Genomic DNA, 15,681 nt, shown 5'->3' on the forward strand with positions numbered 1-15,681 from the left:
CATCTTGCTTCCAAGGCGAGCACGTTGCCCCTGAGCTGAAGCACCTGAAGAATGCTGCCTCATTCAGGGGTCCTTGTCTTCGACTTTGGCAGAGAGCAGCTCCTGCCCCAGCCCCATGATATGATACGATTTGGCATTTATAAAGCGCCTTTACACAAGTGTTTCAAGGCGCCAAAAGAGTCTGCAGAGTCTAGCACAGTGTGACTCTTATGGCAGCCATTCCTGGCCCTTCTTCTTTCTATGTTTATGCAATGTCTGGCCTACTCTCCCTCACTCTTCTGCAACGACCTCCATTGCCTCATGGTGCCTGCATTTCGCTGCTCACGCTAACTGAGCTCTAGACTGTCCTGTTTTATTCGAATGAAGGGCGCAAACTCAATGCCCACCCCTCAAAAGGATTTTCTAGGACTGATATCAAACACTTGTCTTTGCTCAATCAGAACCTTCCAGTCAGTTTCGACCGCGTTTCCAGGAACTTGGCTGTGAATGTGTGATGGGTACAAAGAGGGTGTAGCTCACCTCAGATACAAAGTGCTTTAGACTTTTTTCCCACCTCATGACAATTCTTTGGGACAGAGGCTTCAAAAGTCCAAAACCTCCTTTAATTTTTCGTCTCCTACCACCCCGCACGGCTCAACTAGCTTTCACTGTCCCACATCCTTCATTAATTGCCATGGAAGAGAGGGTCCTCTTACCAGTCAACATGCAAATGAATTGGGCAGAAGAAGGGGCACATTGTGGTTCTGTATTGGATTGGATATCAGCTGTTTAAAAAGAATGCTCGTTCTGTTCCGATTTCGCACTGAATTGCAGTTATGGCGCCCAGCTCCTGACTGACATGCGCTGGATACAACGAGAGAGCAGGTAACACACCGGACAGTGGGAGAGATGTGGAAACGCATCGGATCCAGTGAGGGCATTGGCCAAACTCAGTACTTAAATGGGTTGCGTGCAGTGTGGCCGTTCTGGCTACCACTTGGAAACGCACCGGACGCAACACTTTTCCAGCCAACGTGTAAGGTATATGGGCCTTAGTCCCAAATAAGGTCCCATCCCATCTGCACAACAGTCTGGAGCACATCCAACGGCTTTGGTACCCCAGGCTCTCCTAACTGGAAGAATCTGTACCTGTCTATCAGCTCCTCAAATGCAGTGTGCAGCCAAAAAACAGGAGGCTTTGTCCGCACAAGATGGATGCCAGCCATGTTTGCTTGCTTTGGGGTGTACGGAAGCACAAAGGACCCCTTTTGCTGGTCAATAGGTGAGTGATTTAATGACCAAACCTAAAAGAGGTCAGGTCAGAAACCGCTTACAGATGTGTTTTCTCCAGTGAATTAGACAACTCTATGCTCTGAGTATGGATGGAAGCGGGAGAAAGATTTTGAGGAAATCCCATGAAACAATTTTCCCCAACTAATCTTTCTTTGAAAAATGGCATCTTGAGTATGGCTCAGTCACTTGTATGGCGGGATTGTCTAGGCGAGAATAGCCGCCACATGTTGGACGGGCAGAGAGGACAATTGCAGCATAGAGTTGTGGAACGTGGTTCAAGTTTTGAACTTCCTCTACTCTTCAGCTCCATCATAGTCTGAGAATCAGGCGTATCTGTTCAGAATTAGGCGCCACATCTCTGCAAAGAAGAAGACAAAAGGGAGAGTTTCCAGAAACCAGTGGCCAAAGCAGAGACTGTCTGAACTCACAAGACCTATCAGGAGGGACCTTCGGAATCTAAACCTGGGCGTACTGGAGGGTAGCGGGCAGGGGTATTATGGATGTTCATATTGCTATATGGACTAAGAGTACAAGAGGCAATCGATTTATAGACAATGGTACTCTAAGAGCAAGGGGGCACAATATGATATGATAGGTTATTTTTAGCACCCTTAATACACAGAGGTTTCAAAGCGCGGACTCAGGGATCGAACCTGTGTTCCTCTGCGTCCTCTTGCTTCCAAGACGAGCGTGTTGCCCCTGAGCTATCCTCCAGAGTCAATACCAGAGTCTCTAGAGTAGCATTAGAAGCTACATATTGACAGAAAGGGCAGCCAATGCACTGTTCTGCCTGAAGTGCTGAAGGAGAGGGGACAAAAAGAGGAAAAAACATAAAAGGAGCAGACTAACAGAAGGAAAATTAAGACTGCTGGGAACGCAAGGGTAAGGCTGGAGACCATGCTAGATCTATGTGTCAGAAGAGGCAGGGAGACAGGTAGATTGGCTTGGCTGCGTGGTTCTTATTAATCATCAAGTTCTATATTTGTCTGTACTTTGACAGTCAGAAGTGTGTTGGATGCTTTCTTTGGAAATCAGAGAACAATACTGCAGTAATCTACTGGGGCATCGAGCATTTCTATGGCTGGCACCTTCCTCACTTTTCCTTGGGTAGAAAACAAGTTGAGTCTGATCCAGCTCTATGCCCGAGTCTCCGTTTGACAAGGAGATTAATGTGTGGTAACCACTTAAGGGTGTGTTCTCAACAGCGTGCCACAGGGACGGACTGGAAACTTTTGGACGGGGGGAGGGGAAGATTATAATTTTCTGGCCCAAAGTGCTTTGGCCAAAGCCCACAATGAGCGGTCCCAACCTGTACAACAAGTAAACTCAATACTAATCCTCTCCCCGTACCACACATTCGAGTATATATAGTAGACATTATTGCCATCACTTTTCTTTAATGCAACATATCTTTCAGTTATGTTTGTGGTTTCTTTGAGACCCAGACCCCAGCAAACTGTCGCACATACCAAACATAGGCCCTCATTCTGAGTTTGGCAGTAATTCCACTGAATTGCCACCAAAATCAGTTACTGTTACTGCCACTTGGTCCTGTGGGTTTACCACCGGATTACAAGTGGTGGTGAGGCAGTGTTAGTCCCCATTTCTGGAGTCCCTAGGACCCCATGGGGATTTTGCCAGAAATGTCCACCAATTCTTGGTGTTAAAGTGGAGGATTAACCTCCAGCATGATGCTGGAGGTTAATCCTCCACTTCAACACCAAATTTGGGATGTGGTTGAGCAGTAAAAACAGCAGCAATTCCCAGAATTTGTCCAAAAACGGTGTCAGTAGTGGAATTGCCACCACTTTTTATTACAGCGCCGCCAAACTCAGAAAAAGGCCCATAGTAAAATGATTTCACCAGGATAATATTATTTGGTGAAATGGAATGCTGGGATTTGAGCCCAGCTTCCCTTCTGTCCAAGCATGCAACTTGACAGTAGGTTACATCTCCTCCCTAGGGCTGGGGGAAATTGTGAAATTCTGTTCCGCCAGCGGAGAAAGTGAAATCTGTAAGATTTCGGTCTGTGTAGCCACAATACGCCATTCCGCCACCCCTGTGTATCCAAAAGAGCGGTGCAAAGTTTCTTGTGCTGTCTTGCGAACCGGAACGAGCTGTGAAAGGTTTCTCCTATCGCTGCACGAACCTAGCATGGATCAAAAAGAGTGACACAAAGTTTCTTGTGCTACTGCGTGGACCTAAGGTGAATTGAAAAGAGCTACACAAAGTTTCTCCTGCACAAACCTACCACAAATTGCTGCAACGGAAACTTAGCACAAATCGAACAAAAAGCTGCGCAAAGTTTCTCATGCTGCAACAGGAAACTAGTACGGATCTAAAATAAGACCACAAAATGCTTCACTAGCACAGATCGCGGAAAACCACACAAAGGTCCTTCTGCCGATGCACGAAAATAACACAGATCGAAAAAAGACCTGCATGAAGTTTCTCGTGCCGGGAACCTAGCACAGATCGAAAAAAGATCTGCACCAAGTTTCTCGCAATGCTACTCAAACCGCAAATTGAAAAAAGCAAGCTACGTTTCTCTTGGCACTGCGCGAAAAACCAACTCTTCCCGCCCCACAAGAAGCCACTTTGCCAACCAACTCCGCATACCCCTCATAAAAAGAGCCAACTCCGGCGGCATTGGCTTCCCTCAAATAGCACCAAAACTTTGGAATGCCCTCCCCAACGCATTAAGAGCGGAACCCTCATTACTCGCCTTTCACAAATCCCTCAAAACCACACTATTCATATAACCCTCACTACACCAGGGCACCCTAACCCTCTCCGCCCTGCTAACCTCCTGTACCCCCATGATGAACCTGTATGCAAATTCTTACTACCTGCCTGACCTATGTATCTCCAAGATGAACCATAAATGCAAATATCAATGTAACTACTCCAAGATGAACCGTAAATGCAAATATCAATGTAACTACTAAACCCATCCTTTGTAACCAGCAATGGATATATGTAACAGCGCCACGATGCCCCTGGGCTGTTGTGCATTTTAAAAATTATGAATAAATAAATAAAAATAAAATAAATAGCACGGTTTGGAAAAACATGCATGAAGTTTATTGTGTCACTGCACGAAACTAACACGGATTGAAAAAAATAGTAAACCCATGCAAAGTTCCTTGTCGCACTACACAAAACTAACATGGGAACAAAACACCACGCTTCGTGTGAAACCGCACAAAACCTGTTGAAATTTCCGTGGCAGCGGAACCGTAATATCGCCTGCACTTTCTTGCTTTGCGGACAAATATTTTGCTCCCATCTTTAGTTTTAGACAAATGTAAAGAGGTGGCAAAGCTAGAGAATGCAATGGTAGACCCGAATCATTGGTGAACCAGGGGGCCGGACTTCACTCTCAGAGGCAAACATGAGCTGACACGGCAAAAGACTCATACCTGGCTTCCTGCCTCCCGAGCCCAAAACACAAAACCCAGACCTGGCACCCCGTACACACACCATTTAACCCTTCACTCATTCCCATTCCCTTACCTTGCATGCACCCTCTCCCCTTGCTTACATTGCTAGGTCACCAATTCCTTGACACTTAACCCCTTCCATTGCCCAGGTCCACATGTAGACATTAGATCACTGATCACCAGACATGACATAAAGATGTGGTCTGGGTCTTACTGGTAATTGTGACTGTACAGTCTGCACTTGGATGATGCAGAGGGGAAACCGCAGAGGGGACTTGGCTTTTATTGTGCTCCCAAAATGCACTTTCTTGGAAAGTCAGCTGCATATTTCAGTTCATGGAAGCCGAGGGAACTGCAAGGGCAAATCACCCTGATTGGATGGAGAGGGAGCAAGAGTGACCTATTATATGTATTTGGCCCTCATTACGACCCTGGCGTTGGACCATGGTGCTAACAGCACCATGGTCCATGCCGGTAACTTACCGACTCCGCCATGGCGGAATGGGGAATTACCGCCCCATTCCGAGGTTGGCGGGGTGGTAATTCCCCATGCCGCCATGGCACTTCCCCATTCCCATTTTTGCCCCATGGGGCTCAATGGAAATGGGGAATGCGCTAAGTACGGTGCCGCAAATTGCGGCACCGTACTTAGCACCAAGGTCCCTTTGCGGGTTGGATTTTAATGCCTGCAAAAAGCAGGCGTTAAAATCGCCAACCCGCAAAGGGACCTCGTAATCAGGCGTTAAGGGGTTAACGGCACCGCCACCTTTTACGGCGCCGTTAACCCCTTAACGCCAGGGTTGTAATGAGAGCCTTTGTGTTTTCAAGGAAGGTGGAGAGGATGTGTGTTTTTTTGTGTATGTTTCAGTTTCTGTGGCTGTGTTGATGTGTTTGAGTGTATTTGTGACTATGTAAAGCATAGGTGGAAGCATGTATCTGTGAATTTGTATCAATATATCTGAATATGTGGTTGATTTGCATGTGTGTATTTCGTTAGCTACATAAGATAAGAGTGTTCTGAACAAGACAATGAAAAAGGAGTTGGGTGGAAAATGGTAAAATTAGCGGTATTTGGCAACTACAGCCAATTGTACCATCCATCCAATTAAGGTTTTGATCAAATACTACCAGAGGTATTGCATGGAACTACTGGCAGCAGTATTTTAGGCAGACATTCTGGAGGAAATACACCTATTTTACCACAGGAAATAAATTCAAATTAGCCCCACATTTTTAAAAACTTTTTTACCACACTAGAATCAAACTGAGTTAGTTAACGCTGCTTTCGAATTCAGCCACACTAGAGTTGTACAGAAGTGATTTCCCCTTGCTTTTAAATTTAGCCACACTAGAACTGTACAGAAGTGATTTCCCCTTGCTTTTGAATTTAGCCACACTAGAACTACACTGAATTAGCTAATGCTATTTTTGAATTTAGACTGACTAGAACTGTACCGATTTGGCATTTGCTGTTTTTGAATTTAGCCATATTAGAAATGTACTGATTTAGATGTTTAGATTTAGTTTAGACGTGTGCCTCTACAACCCATAAACCTGGAGCAAATCAAACTCAGGACAAAAACGAATGAAGAACTGACAATAAAACTACTCACCACCCAGATATGTTCCCGAAACTAGCTAACCACCCCCTTCTCTTTTTCACGCCCTCACACCTCTGACGTGCTACACATGCCCAGAGGGCTAGAGAAACAACCCAACAAAATACAAAAACTGCAGACCCCTCTCTAATCATACCACAAACCCAATAACTGAAGACAACAAACAACTCAAACACTGGATGTGACCCTTACAGACACAACAGGCCCAGTGCACAGAACAAAGCATACCCAGAAAGCTCACATGCACAGACGCCAGTTGCTCAGGGTCTGCACGCTTGAACAGATGAGCACAACCTCTATCCTATCGCTCTCTCCCTCACTACCCAACCCTGCCCACTTTTCTTACAGAGCCACGTGCACAGTATAAATCAACATAACATAAGTGCTTCCCTCAGCAAAACCAATAGGTGATGGCTGGAAGGTTTTGAATCATTCATAAACAATGGCACAGCAATGGCAACCCTCGAGACCATTGTTTTTCAGTCTGCCAAGTCATTACAGAAGAGGAAAGACCATTTGCAAATGAGACTTGGTCCCACCCCACAAGAGGCCGTCCAGCCCAAACTACTGGGTCACATCCCTTCTGCATGAGACCACAAGCATGCATTTGAACAGACAGAATGGAATAGAATTGATCTGGCTTGATAACATAATTGAGATTCGATTTACTTGATTTTAGGGACATGAATATTGGGGTTAAGTTTTGCAGAATACTTTTATAAAGCAGAGATGGCTGCCATGTATTGCTTAGGAGCTGGACAGCCAGCTATTGGCAGATTAAACAATTCCTGGCTAACATTTTGGTGCCATCATGGCTGTCTACCTGTATGTTGTTCCACACGAAATCATCTGTGTGTTCCAAAATATCCAATAGTATTTATTAGATAACCAATTCTTATGAAAAGGTTCATATGAAAGCGTGAAAGTAACTGGATGTAACCAATCTCATGACGACATGTACCTGTCTGTAATCATATTCTTAATCATAAGCGCCCAGATGCCTCAGGGTTAGGTGCGCTATATATATGTAATAAATAAATAAATATATATGTGTGGGGCTCCATTTACTCTGGTTTCCTGGATAGGTCTTTTGCACATTTAATGTGGGCAATCGCTGAGGGTACTATGTCTGATGGAATATATGTGCATAACTGGGGTCAGTGCGACTGATGGGGTAACTGTGCCTGATGGGGGATTACCCCACAATACTGCCCGACAGTACTGGCCTATATAAATCACAGGACCCTGTAAGCGCTATGCCCCAGGAAGATAGATGGCCCACTAAAGGTGTGGAATTCCATTTACCAGGTACACATTAGAAAGAATGTCCCCAGGTGCTGTATTCAGTGCCTTGGAAGGCCCCTCACAAAATGTCAGCAAGCTTTGGTCTCCCCCTTGAATGTCCTCCACTCACCTAAGGTAGCTGTGGTCAAGCGGCCAAGGCACAGCTCTTGTATGGTTGTGTAGGCCACACAATGTGTAACACTTTATTCCAATGAATAAACAAATAGCTTTGTTACGTAAATTCAGATACAACGTTCAATTTTTGGTAAGTAGAACGAATATCTAGAAGAGCGGCCAGGTAATGCAGGTTAAATATCAAAACGAAATGTAAAGAAAAAGTGTTTAGGTCAATGTTGTTCAACAAAGCTTATGCAGCAATACGCAGAAACAAGGAAAGTACAGATCCTTGGTCATCAAACGCATTGCCCTATGTTGGACTGCATCTTTTCTGCGTGACCGAGGTGTCCAGAGCAGGTCAGGGTCCTTTCTCTCTGCACTTAAAATCTCGAAGTGTGAGGGCCATTATTTCTCCTTCCAACCCTGTATGAGTGGCCCACAGATTGCTTTCAGGCTAGTAGGCGGTCGCGTCAACGGTTCAAGTCTGATTGCATTTTGCTTCACCGGTGTCCGCCACTGAATGCCTGTGAACATTTGCATCATTACAGCAAACATTTTAATCATGAGAGATACCACTTATCCCACCAACTTCTCTGCCCTTTTCTTGTTCTTCTCTATGGGTTTCCCAACTAACCTGGTCCTTGAGGCTAGGAACTTGCCGGCTATTCATGACGGGCTCTTTTCCTGTACCCTGCAGGTCCCAAAACGCTGACATTGCACTCCTAGCTCCACACGCTCAAGTAAATCCTTTCTTTCCTTCATTTTTCCCACAAGGTGGAAGTAACAAGGGCCTTGGGCTTTGCTAGGATTGGCCACTGCAACAGCGTTTACCTCGGTCTGCCTACAATGCTACACCACCAGATGCAGGTCATAGAGTGGGCAGACTTATTGTCGGGCTGAAGCCTAAAGACTTCATTACGCTCGTCAGGAAATCCCTTTATGAACTCCCAGTAAATGCCTGGGTGGTCTTCAAAGCCCTTTGCATCATCCGTGCTGCATGTTGGGGCACAGGCCATGCAGACAGGGACCAGACACTGCCGCTCTAGGCTCTAAAATCTGCCTCTTTCAGAGTGCTGGTGCTGCCCGCTAATCCTCTGCATCCCCCCATCTTGAAAGCCTTACACTTGTTGCCCGTGGTCAAAAGGGTTAAGTTTAGGGCCCTATGTATCGGTCATTGGGCCTTTTACAAAACAGGGCACGAATATCTCCAAAACAAATGTGGTCAGTATTTTCCTCCTCGCCCTCTAAGTTACTCCACTGCCCTGCCTAGCCTTGTGCCACATTTTAAGTACTCTCATGTGGGAGATCACTCTTTTTCAGTGGCCGCTGCTCTATTAAGGAACTCCACCCCGCTGCCCCTTCGTGAGATTTCTGACCATTTGTCCTTTTGACGTGCCCTGAAGACTTTCTTGTTCTCAGTTTGAGTCCAGCTTGTGTTGTGGTTGTCTGGCAGTCTCCTTTAGAGTTCAACCTCCTTAGTGACATGATGCCCTAGCTGGTGAGGGCTGCACTTTAGAAGTGTATCTAACAACATAACTTATCCTTGATCGGCATGCACTCAAAGAAAGAGAAGTTGCTTTTGGCCCTCATAGTGGAAAAAACACTGTTGCTTCAGAAAGTGACTTAAGTCTGTTCTCTTAAAGAAAGCATTTGATCTCCTGTGGCCTGTGGTGCTGGCTTCCTTCCCTTACTTGCATACTGTGTGGGAGCCCTGCAGCTCTCTCTCCTTTCTTCGACTTGCTTTCCCGACCTTCCACCATGCTCTGGTAATATTGTGTGTTCCTGGGTTTCTTGCACTTATTTGTGCTGCCGCTTCCTTCTGTCCCTTTGCACTTCTCTCCTTCCCTTACCATGCACTTACCTGATCGGAATGTTCTACGGATATGAAGATCAGTTCCCTACACAGGCCCACTTCACTTTTCCCCTTCCGCTTGGGGAGCATATGAAGTGACTGTGTTCACACAGGGAAGCTTCGAAAATCTCCTATAAATTAGCAAGCAAAGCGCAGAAAACAACAATGATCATATTTGAGCTTTCCATCAAAGCAGAAAAGTGTTGAGATCAAAGCTAAACTTGCGCTCACCAAGAAACAACAATCCTTAGAAGAAATCTTCTGGTTCATAATGTTATGGGTGCTACAACTCATTGGTGTAGGCAATCTGTGACTTAAAGAAATGTAGTGGCAGTCATTTGTTCATAATTCTTTCATGTTACAAATCAGCTGGTGGGCCTCATCAGCAAATAGCTTGATGTCACGTGATTGAATTTGTGTTTCCGGCTCTTCTCTGGTTCCAGGCCTCACCTTTGGTTCGAGTTCACAGTGCGGTGTTGCAATAAAGGCCTTATGCAATGATCCAGCCGGTGAGGCAGTTCTTCGGCAATGGCAGTGCTACAATTACTTCAACGGGTGGGCCGATTCCTTTTTAAATAGCCAAACACTTCACTCTGGATCCGCTCGGGTCAGGTTCTCCTCAGATCTCTCTAGCTGGTTCAGGGATTCAAAATGTGTTTTGCTGCGATATACAGGTTTCTTTGTGTAGCTCTTGAAGTGTTCCCTGGCAGTCTCTGTTGCTGCTGTGGTGGTTCCAGAATCTGTGGCTACTGTTCGATGCTGCAGCAGGTGAGAGGGATGGCTCGGGCACTAGGAACTGTACCCTGCGGGACACAGATGATTTTTGAAGGCCCACTTACGATGCTTAACACCGCCACTGGTCACAGACTCTAGAGGGTGGTGTTGCACTCAAAGTTCTTGTATCCACAACATTTTGAGTCATGAGCCATGTAAAGTCACAGACAGTTATTCCAGGGTAGAAGGTCCGGAGAGACAGCAAATCAGAAGGTTATGCCAGGAGATGGGTAGAGAACACCATGACAGGCTTCTCTCTGGTGACTGGAAGGCTTGTGTGTGCACAAGCTGGCACAGCTTTAACTCAGAAAGGAGTCTGGGAAGGTTGCACGCCGGCATAACTTCCTCGTGATTCAACTTGGGTTGGCTTTTTCTGCTGTTATGGAATTCATCCACTGGTCCTACTTGCATCGCTTCAAATGATCTGCATGCAGACCCTCTGATTAAATGGGAATCTGGGCAGCTGAGTGGCATCTCAGCTTCCAACCACAGGCCTGAATGTAATCAACCTTTTGGAAACCCCCAATCACTGGGGATTGCCACATTCAAATTTGCCTGGGCACATTTCTGGACTTTCTCCCTGATGTGAATTCTACCAAGGACTTCAGAGGCCATTCAGATAACTGGTGACATCTGGCTCTGCAGCTCTTGGTCTTCCAATAGAAGTAGACCCTGCCACTAGTTTAATGAGTTTAATCCGACTCTCTTCTCCTGATGGGTGTGCTTTTACACTTGTCTTCGTTTCTTTTAGAGTTCTTGTTAATTTTCAATTTTTAAATAGTCTTTTGTTATCCCTTTTTATCACTTCCTGTAACTCCCTCATGGGGCTGGTATTCTTTCTTGCCTCTTTAGTATGGGATTTCTCTGCCTTTGTCTGAATCATTTGTTTTGTTTTAGAGGGTTCTGAATAGTCTTGTATAGTGCCTTCTCCTCTGGGGCTTTGACATTCCAAATAATGATATTTCGCCTTATCCTGGTATGGACTTTCTGGTACAAGGTTTACCCTAGGGATCTCTATGGTATTAGTTCAAAGTTATCGCTCTCTGTTATGGTCCACTCTCTTTCTTGGATAATGGGTTATTTGCCCTCTTTGCAAGGTTGTGATACACCAATTCTACTTCTCTCCCTCTTTGGGGTTTCTATGCTTCTCTTTATCACATTAATATGGTTCAAGTTGCTTAACTTGGTTTTCACGCTTTCGCATTTGTCATTTGTACTGGAACAGGTTTCGTGGTCAGGCCACCAACGGGCTTTCTGCTCAATCCGTCTTCTTGTACACAGCAGGCTTCCAGCGCTTATTTCTCCTGCTCGCAGCAGTTCTGAATTCACTGTCTGCTTCAGCTCCACCTCCTTCAGGTGTTCGAACCACAGGGGGCCGCCCCTGTCTGCGTCTGCCTTCCACTCTCTCTCGCTCTGTCTCCTCTTCCTTTGGCATGTCCTCCCTCTTCAAAGCACTTGTCGCAGTTAATTGGAGATTTTTATGTAAAGAGGCAATTTCTCTTTCTGGTAATGGCATAAGTTAATTTTCTCGTCATCCCAGTATTGAAACTTGTAATTATTTTGTGCATTAGATAGTATATTAGATAGTCCCAAATGTGCCATCCTGTGAAGGGTATCAGTGAGTACCCCATGGGAAAGGGAGGGCTTGTCCCCAAAGAGGGAGTCTCTCCCAGTGAAGTCTCAGTTGCCTCAACCACTAGAGAGGGTGTTGCGGAGCGGGCTCACCCCCCTGGCCTCATGGGAGGTGGGGGGGTTTGGGGAGGAGGGATGCATTTTCTCGATTCATCACAATATATAAAAGGATACAAAATGTTTATGCCTAAAAGACAGTTTGGGACGAAAAAACAGGGCCTCTGGTTTTTTTATAATTAAACAAGGCGCTTACACAATAGGGCACCCAGCTCTCAAATTCTCAGAGAAGACGCGATCAATACCAAAATCACATATTTAAAGGCTGCAAACTTGATACAGTGAATAAGGTTAAAGGAAAGAGGCTGGCGAGTACACAAAAGGAAGGGAAAGTTCCAGCTGAGAGCTGAGGGTGGGGGCTGGTGGGGGGATTGGTCGCCGTAACACAAAACCTTTTTTAGGAATTGAGATCCAAGGGAAGAGCTACCTTGAGTCTTCCCCAGGAATCCCACGAAGCCTTAACAGTCAACCATTTACTTCTGAGGGTTGACACAAGCAGGGGGAGGGAAGAACCATCATTGATGACCTTGAGATTCAAAGGCTGGGGATAATCCAAGGGAGGTAAAAGAAGCTGGGGCAAGCACTTTTCAGAGGAGCTCCAGTGTTTGGAATAGGAGGACAGAGCAGAATGGGACTGCGGAACTGCTACGGCTGCCTCTTCTAGTGAGCCCTTCTTCCTATAATCGCTGCCACCCAACCTCAATACAACTAGAGGGAAGGGCCTCTGAGGGAGGTCATCCGTTCAGTTTATTGACCTTTTCAAAAGAATGTCATTCAGCCCACAATTCATAAACACAGTTATATTATGCAGACATAAAATACAATTCAATCCTGGGGTAATATGGCTCTGCCCTCTTGCACATTTCTGTCAGAACCCTGAAAATCAGACTGAAAGGGGAAAAGCCATTAGGAACCTTAAGGAATCCTCAGGAATATGTGTTGCAAATGCCTGGCCCTGGTTGTTCCAGCAATACTGAATCTAAATCTGTATGGGGTTGGCATTTAGCCTGGCCCATGGGATGATAAGAAACTGATGCCGGCATGTAGTGCTGGACTTCGAGCAGGTTCTTGTTACTGCATGAGTTTGTCAGGTGCGGAGTCAATGCTATAAAGGAGCGTCGTTCCATAAGAGCGACTTGACCAAATGATGTGCAGAACCACGTTGCCAATGAAGGTCAGATTCTGGGTGGTATAAAGATGGGATTAGCGCCTCAATTGATGAGCAACCCAACAGTCTGAAGAAGTTACCTTATGGTAAACTGTTGGTTTGTGTGCAGAGCTAAGGAAGACATTGATACCAGCCAGTCGTCCAAATATAGAAAGGGGACATGTACAAAAAACGGTCTAGAATATTCATGAATACTTGCAGAGCAGAATTGATCGTGAAAAGGAATGCGCTGTACTGGAAATGCTACGTTCCAACTACGAACCTAAGGTACCTCTGAGGTTCTTGTGGATTGAAATGTGAACGTATGAGTCAGCCAAATTTAATAGTACTAACTGGTCACTGTGGGGTATTAGAGAAGTAATCTTCTGTAGGGTTTACCTCTCCAAACAGGTGAAATAAACGTAGTGATTAAGCTTGTGGGGTCCAGAACTACGTAAAAGCTTATGATAGCTTATTTACCAGTGTGATGTTATGTTAGCACCCTGCGAGTGGGACCCGGCCAATCAGGTGGCTGGAAACGTGGGCTGATACTCCCGATCTAGCCTGCGTTACAATGCGCCTGGTGGCCGGCTCCGCAGCCCGCCATCTTCCCTCCAACCCCTGTTCCCTTTTTTTATCCAAAACCCCTCCTCAGTCCCACTTACCTGATTGTGGCGGCCATCTTGGCAAAACATTTTCATTGATTGAACAGGACATGCGCCTGTCCTGTTCAATCAATAAAAATGCTTTCTTTTTTTTAGCACCCCGGATACCTCTTTGGTAACCCGTCCCAATGGGCCATACCGGGGGTAACGTCCCGGTGCCCTCATTAAACGCCCTCGCTTTGCTATGGCAGTTAACTGGCTAACTCGGGCTGCTGGACCGTTACATGCGGTAAGGCCAGTGGAACGGGTTAAGAACGCCATATTAGACTACTGCCTTGGGGGAGGGCTTGTCCCCAAAGGGGGAGTCTCTCCCAGTGAGGTCCCTTCTACTTTATTCTACTTTATTCCAAGAACGGGATGATAACTTGCTGTGCTTGGAAGGCCTGGATCTCTTATTTCATTGCCAACCTCTTCAGGGAAGAATAGGAACATGATTTAATCAACTTGATCTTGTGTGTGGGTGTGGTTCAGAATTCCAAGCAAGGAAGAGTTTGACATCACCTGTGACAAGCCCCTCCAACATGAGCGGGGAGGGGCTTGACTGTGATTATTAACCATCTGGCCTGTGCCCATTAACCCTGTTTTAACCGGATAAGCTAGCCAGTAAAAGGACATTAATGATCGTCCCCATACACTGACTCCACTCCAAGGTCAGCCGAATCCCACTTTCTTAACCCTTCGATCACTGGTCCTGGTTTACTCCCTGGGAACTCTTGGGACACCAGTCACAGAAGCGGTGTGGCAGTAGGTGTCTGCTCTGGTGACGTGAAACTGGGGGAAACCCAGAACCCACTGGGAGTAACCAACCTCTTTCGGGTAAACGCGGTGGTAGTTGGGATAGAGTACGGTCTGCCATCAGTCATATTCAGGCGTCGTCAGGTTCAAGTAAGTTCGCTCAGCGCGTGCCCCTTAGAATTCAGGATAGCGAAGGCTTTTTGGCAGGACCCGCTTCCTGCGCATTTAAATGCCGATTCCAGTGGTTTTCAAGCATAACTCTTCGCCAAACACAGCCATCTGGAATGGGGGATACACACACGCACACTCAAACAACTTTGACGAGATAGCACACAGGCATTTAGAGGACAGCGCGCGACATGTCTCACCAGATGGCAAAGTGCAGCGTGGTTCAGCATCCTCGGTGGTGCCAGCCCGTGGGATTGCAGCCAGGGAGCCAGCAGCTGCTCGCCTTCCTTCTGGCGACGTCCCTGCCCTGGCAAACAGAACATCCTTCCAGCAGACAGCCTGTGGCGCACTACCTAGATCTTGAGGTGGGGTGTCCTGCAAGTTGTTCCCCATCTTCCTCGACACCCAGGGCTTGCCTGGCACACCCGACACGCGCTGCCGAGAGGGGCATGAAGTTTGTTTTAAGAATACAAATGCGTGGGATGAACAGGGTGCCCACCCACGCAGATTCCGGGTTTCTGCGCACTATAAGCCGCTTGACCGCATGCACGGACATACATGGGTCCTGGAGCCTGGGAGTCGCTCCGTGCTGTGCTCGGTCGGCATGGTGGCCCAGCGCTGCTAGGCGGCGCAGTTCCGGTTTCCCCCGCCTCGCGAGTTTCCTGGCTCTCTTCTAGCCCTGCCCTCGGCTCTCAGTCACTCGGCAGCCAGGAGATAGCCGGGGGCCAGCGCTCGGTCTCAGGCACAATAACAGTTTTGACAATGACCACGTTCTGTTCCCACCTTCTTCTTTTTCATCGAATTGTGTGATCCTGGACACGTCACTTGAATATGAAATGGGTGGCTCAAGTCTTTACGCTGTTTTCCCGGATTGTTTTTTTCTTAAACCTGAATTTCAACCCCCCCCCCCCGGATA

At 46.6% G+C, this 15,681-nt stretch overlaps 1 protein-coding gene across 1 annotated transcript in view; it reads right to left on the reverse strand.

Moving 5' to 3' along the window:
• CRACR2B (calcium release activated channel regulator 2B) overlaps positions 1-15,478 on the reverse strand; it is a 152,883-nt gene extending 137,405 nt beyond the window's left edge. The window contains exon 1 of the mRNA XM_069624020.1: positions 14,966-15,478. Within this exon, the coding sequence (XP_069480121.1) occupies positions 14,966-15,158 (193 nt within the window). The 5' untranslated portion in view covers positions 15,159-15,478. The remainder of the gene's footprint in view (positions 1-14,965) is intronic.
• Positions 15,479-15,681: the final 203 nt, after the last annotated feature.

The sequence above is a fragment of the Ambystoma mexicanum genome, chromosome 11 (assembly GCF_040938575.1).
Source record: "Ambystoma mexicanum isolate Mex_15411 chromosome 11, UKY_AmexF1_1, whole genome shotgun sequence".
NCBI lineage: Eukaryota > Metazoa > Chordata > Amphibia > Caudata > Ambystomatidae > Ambystoma > Ambystoma mexicanum.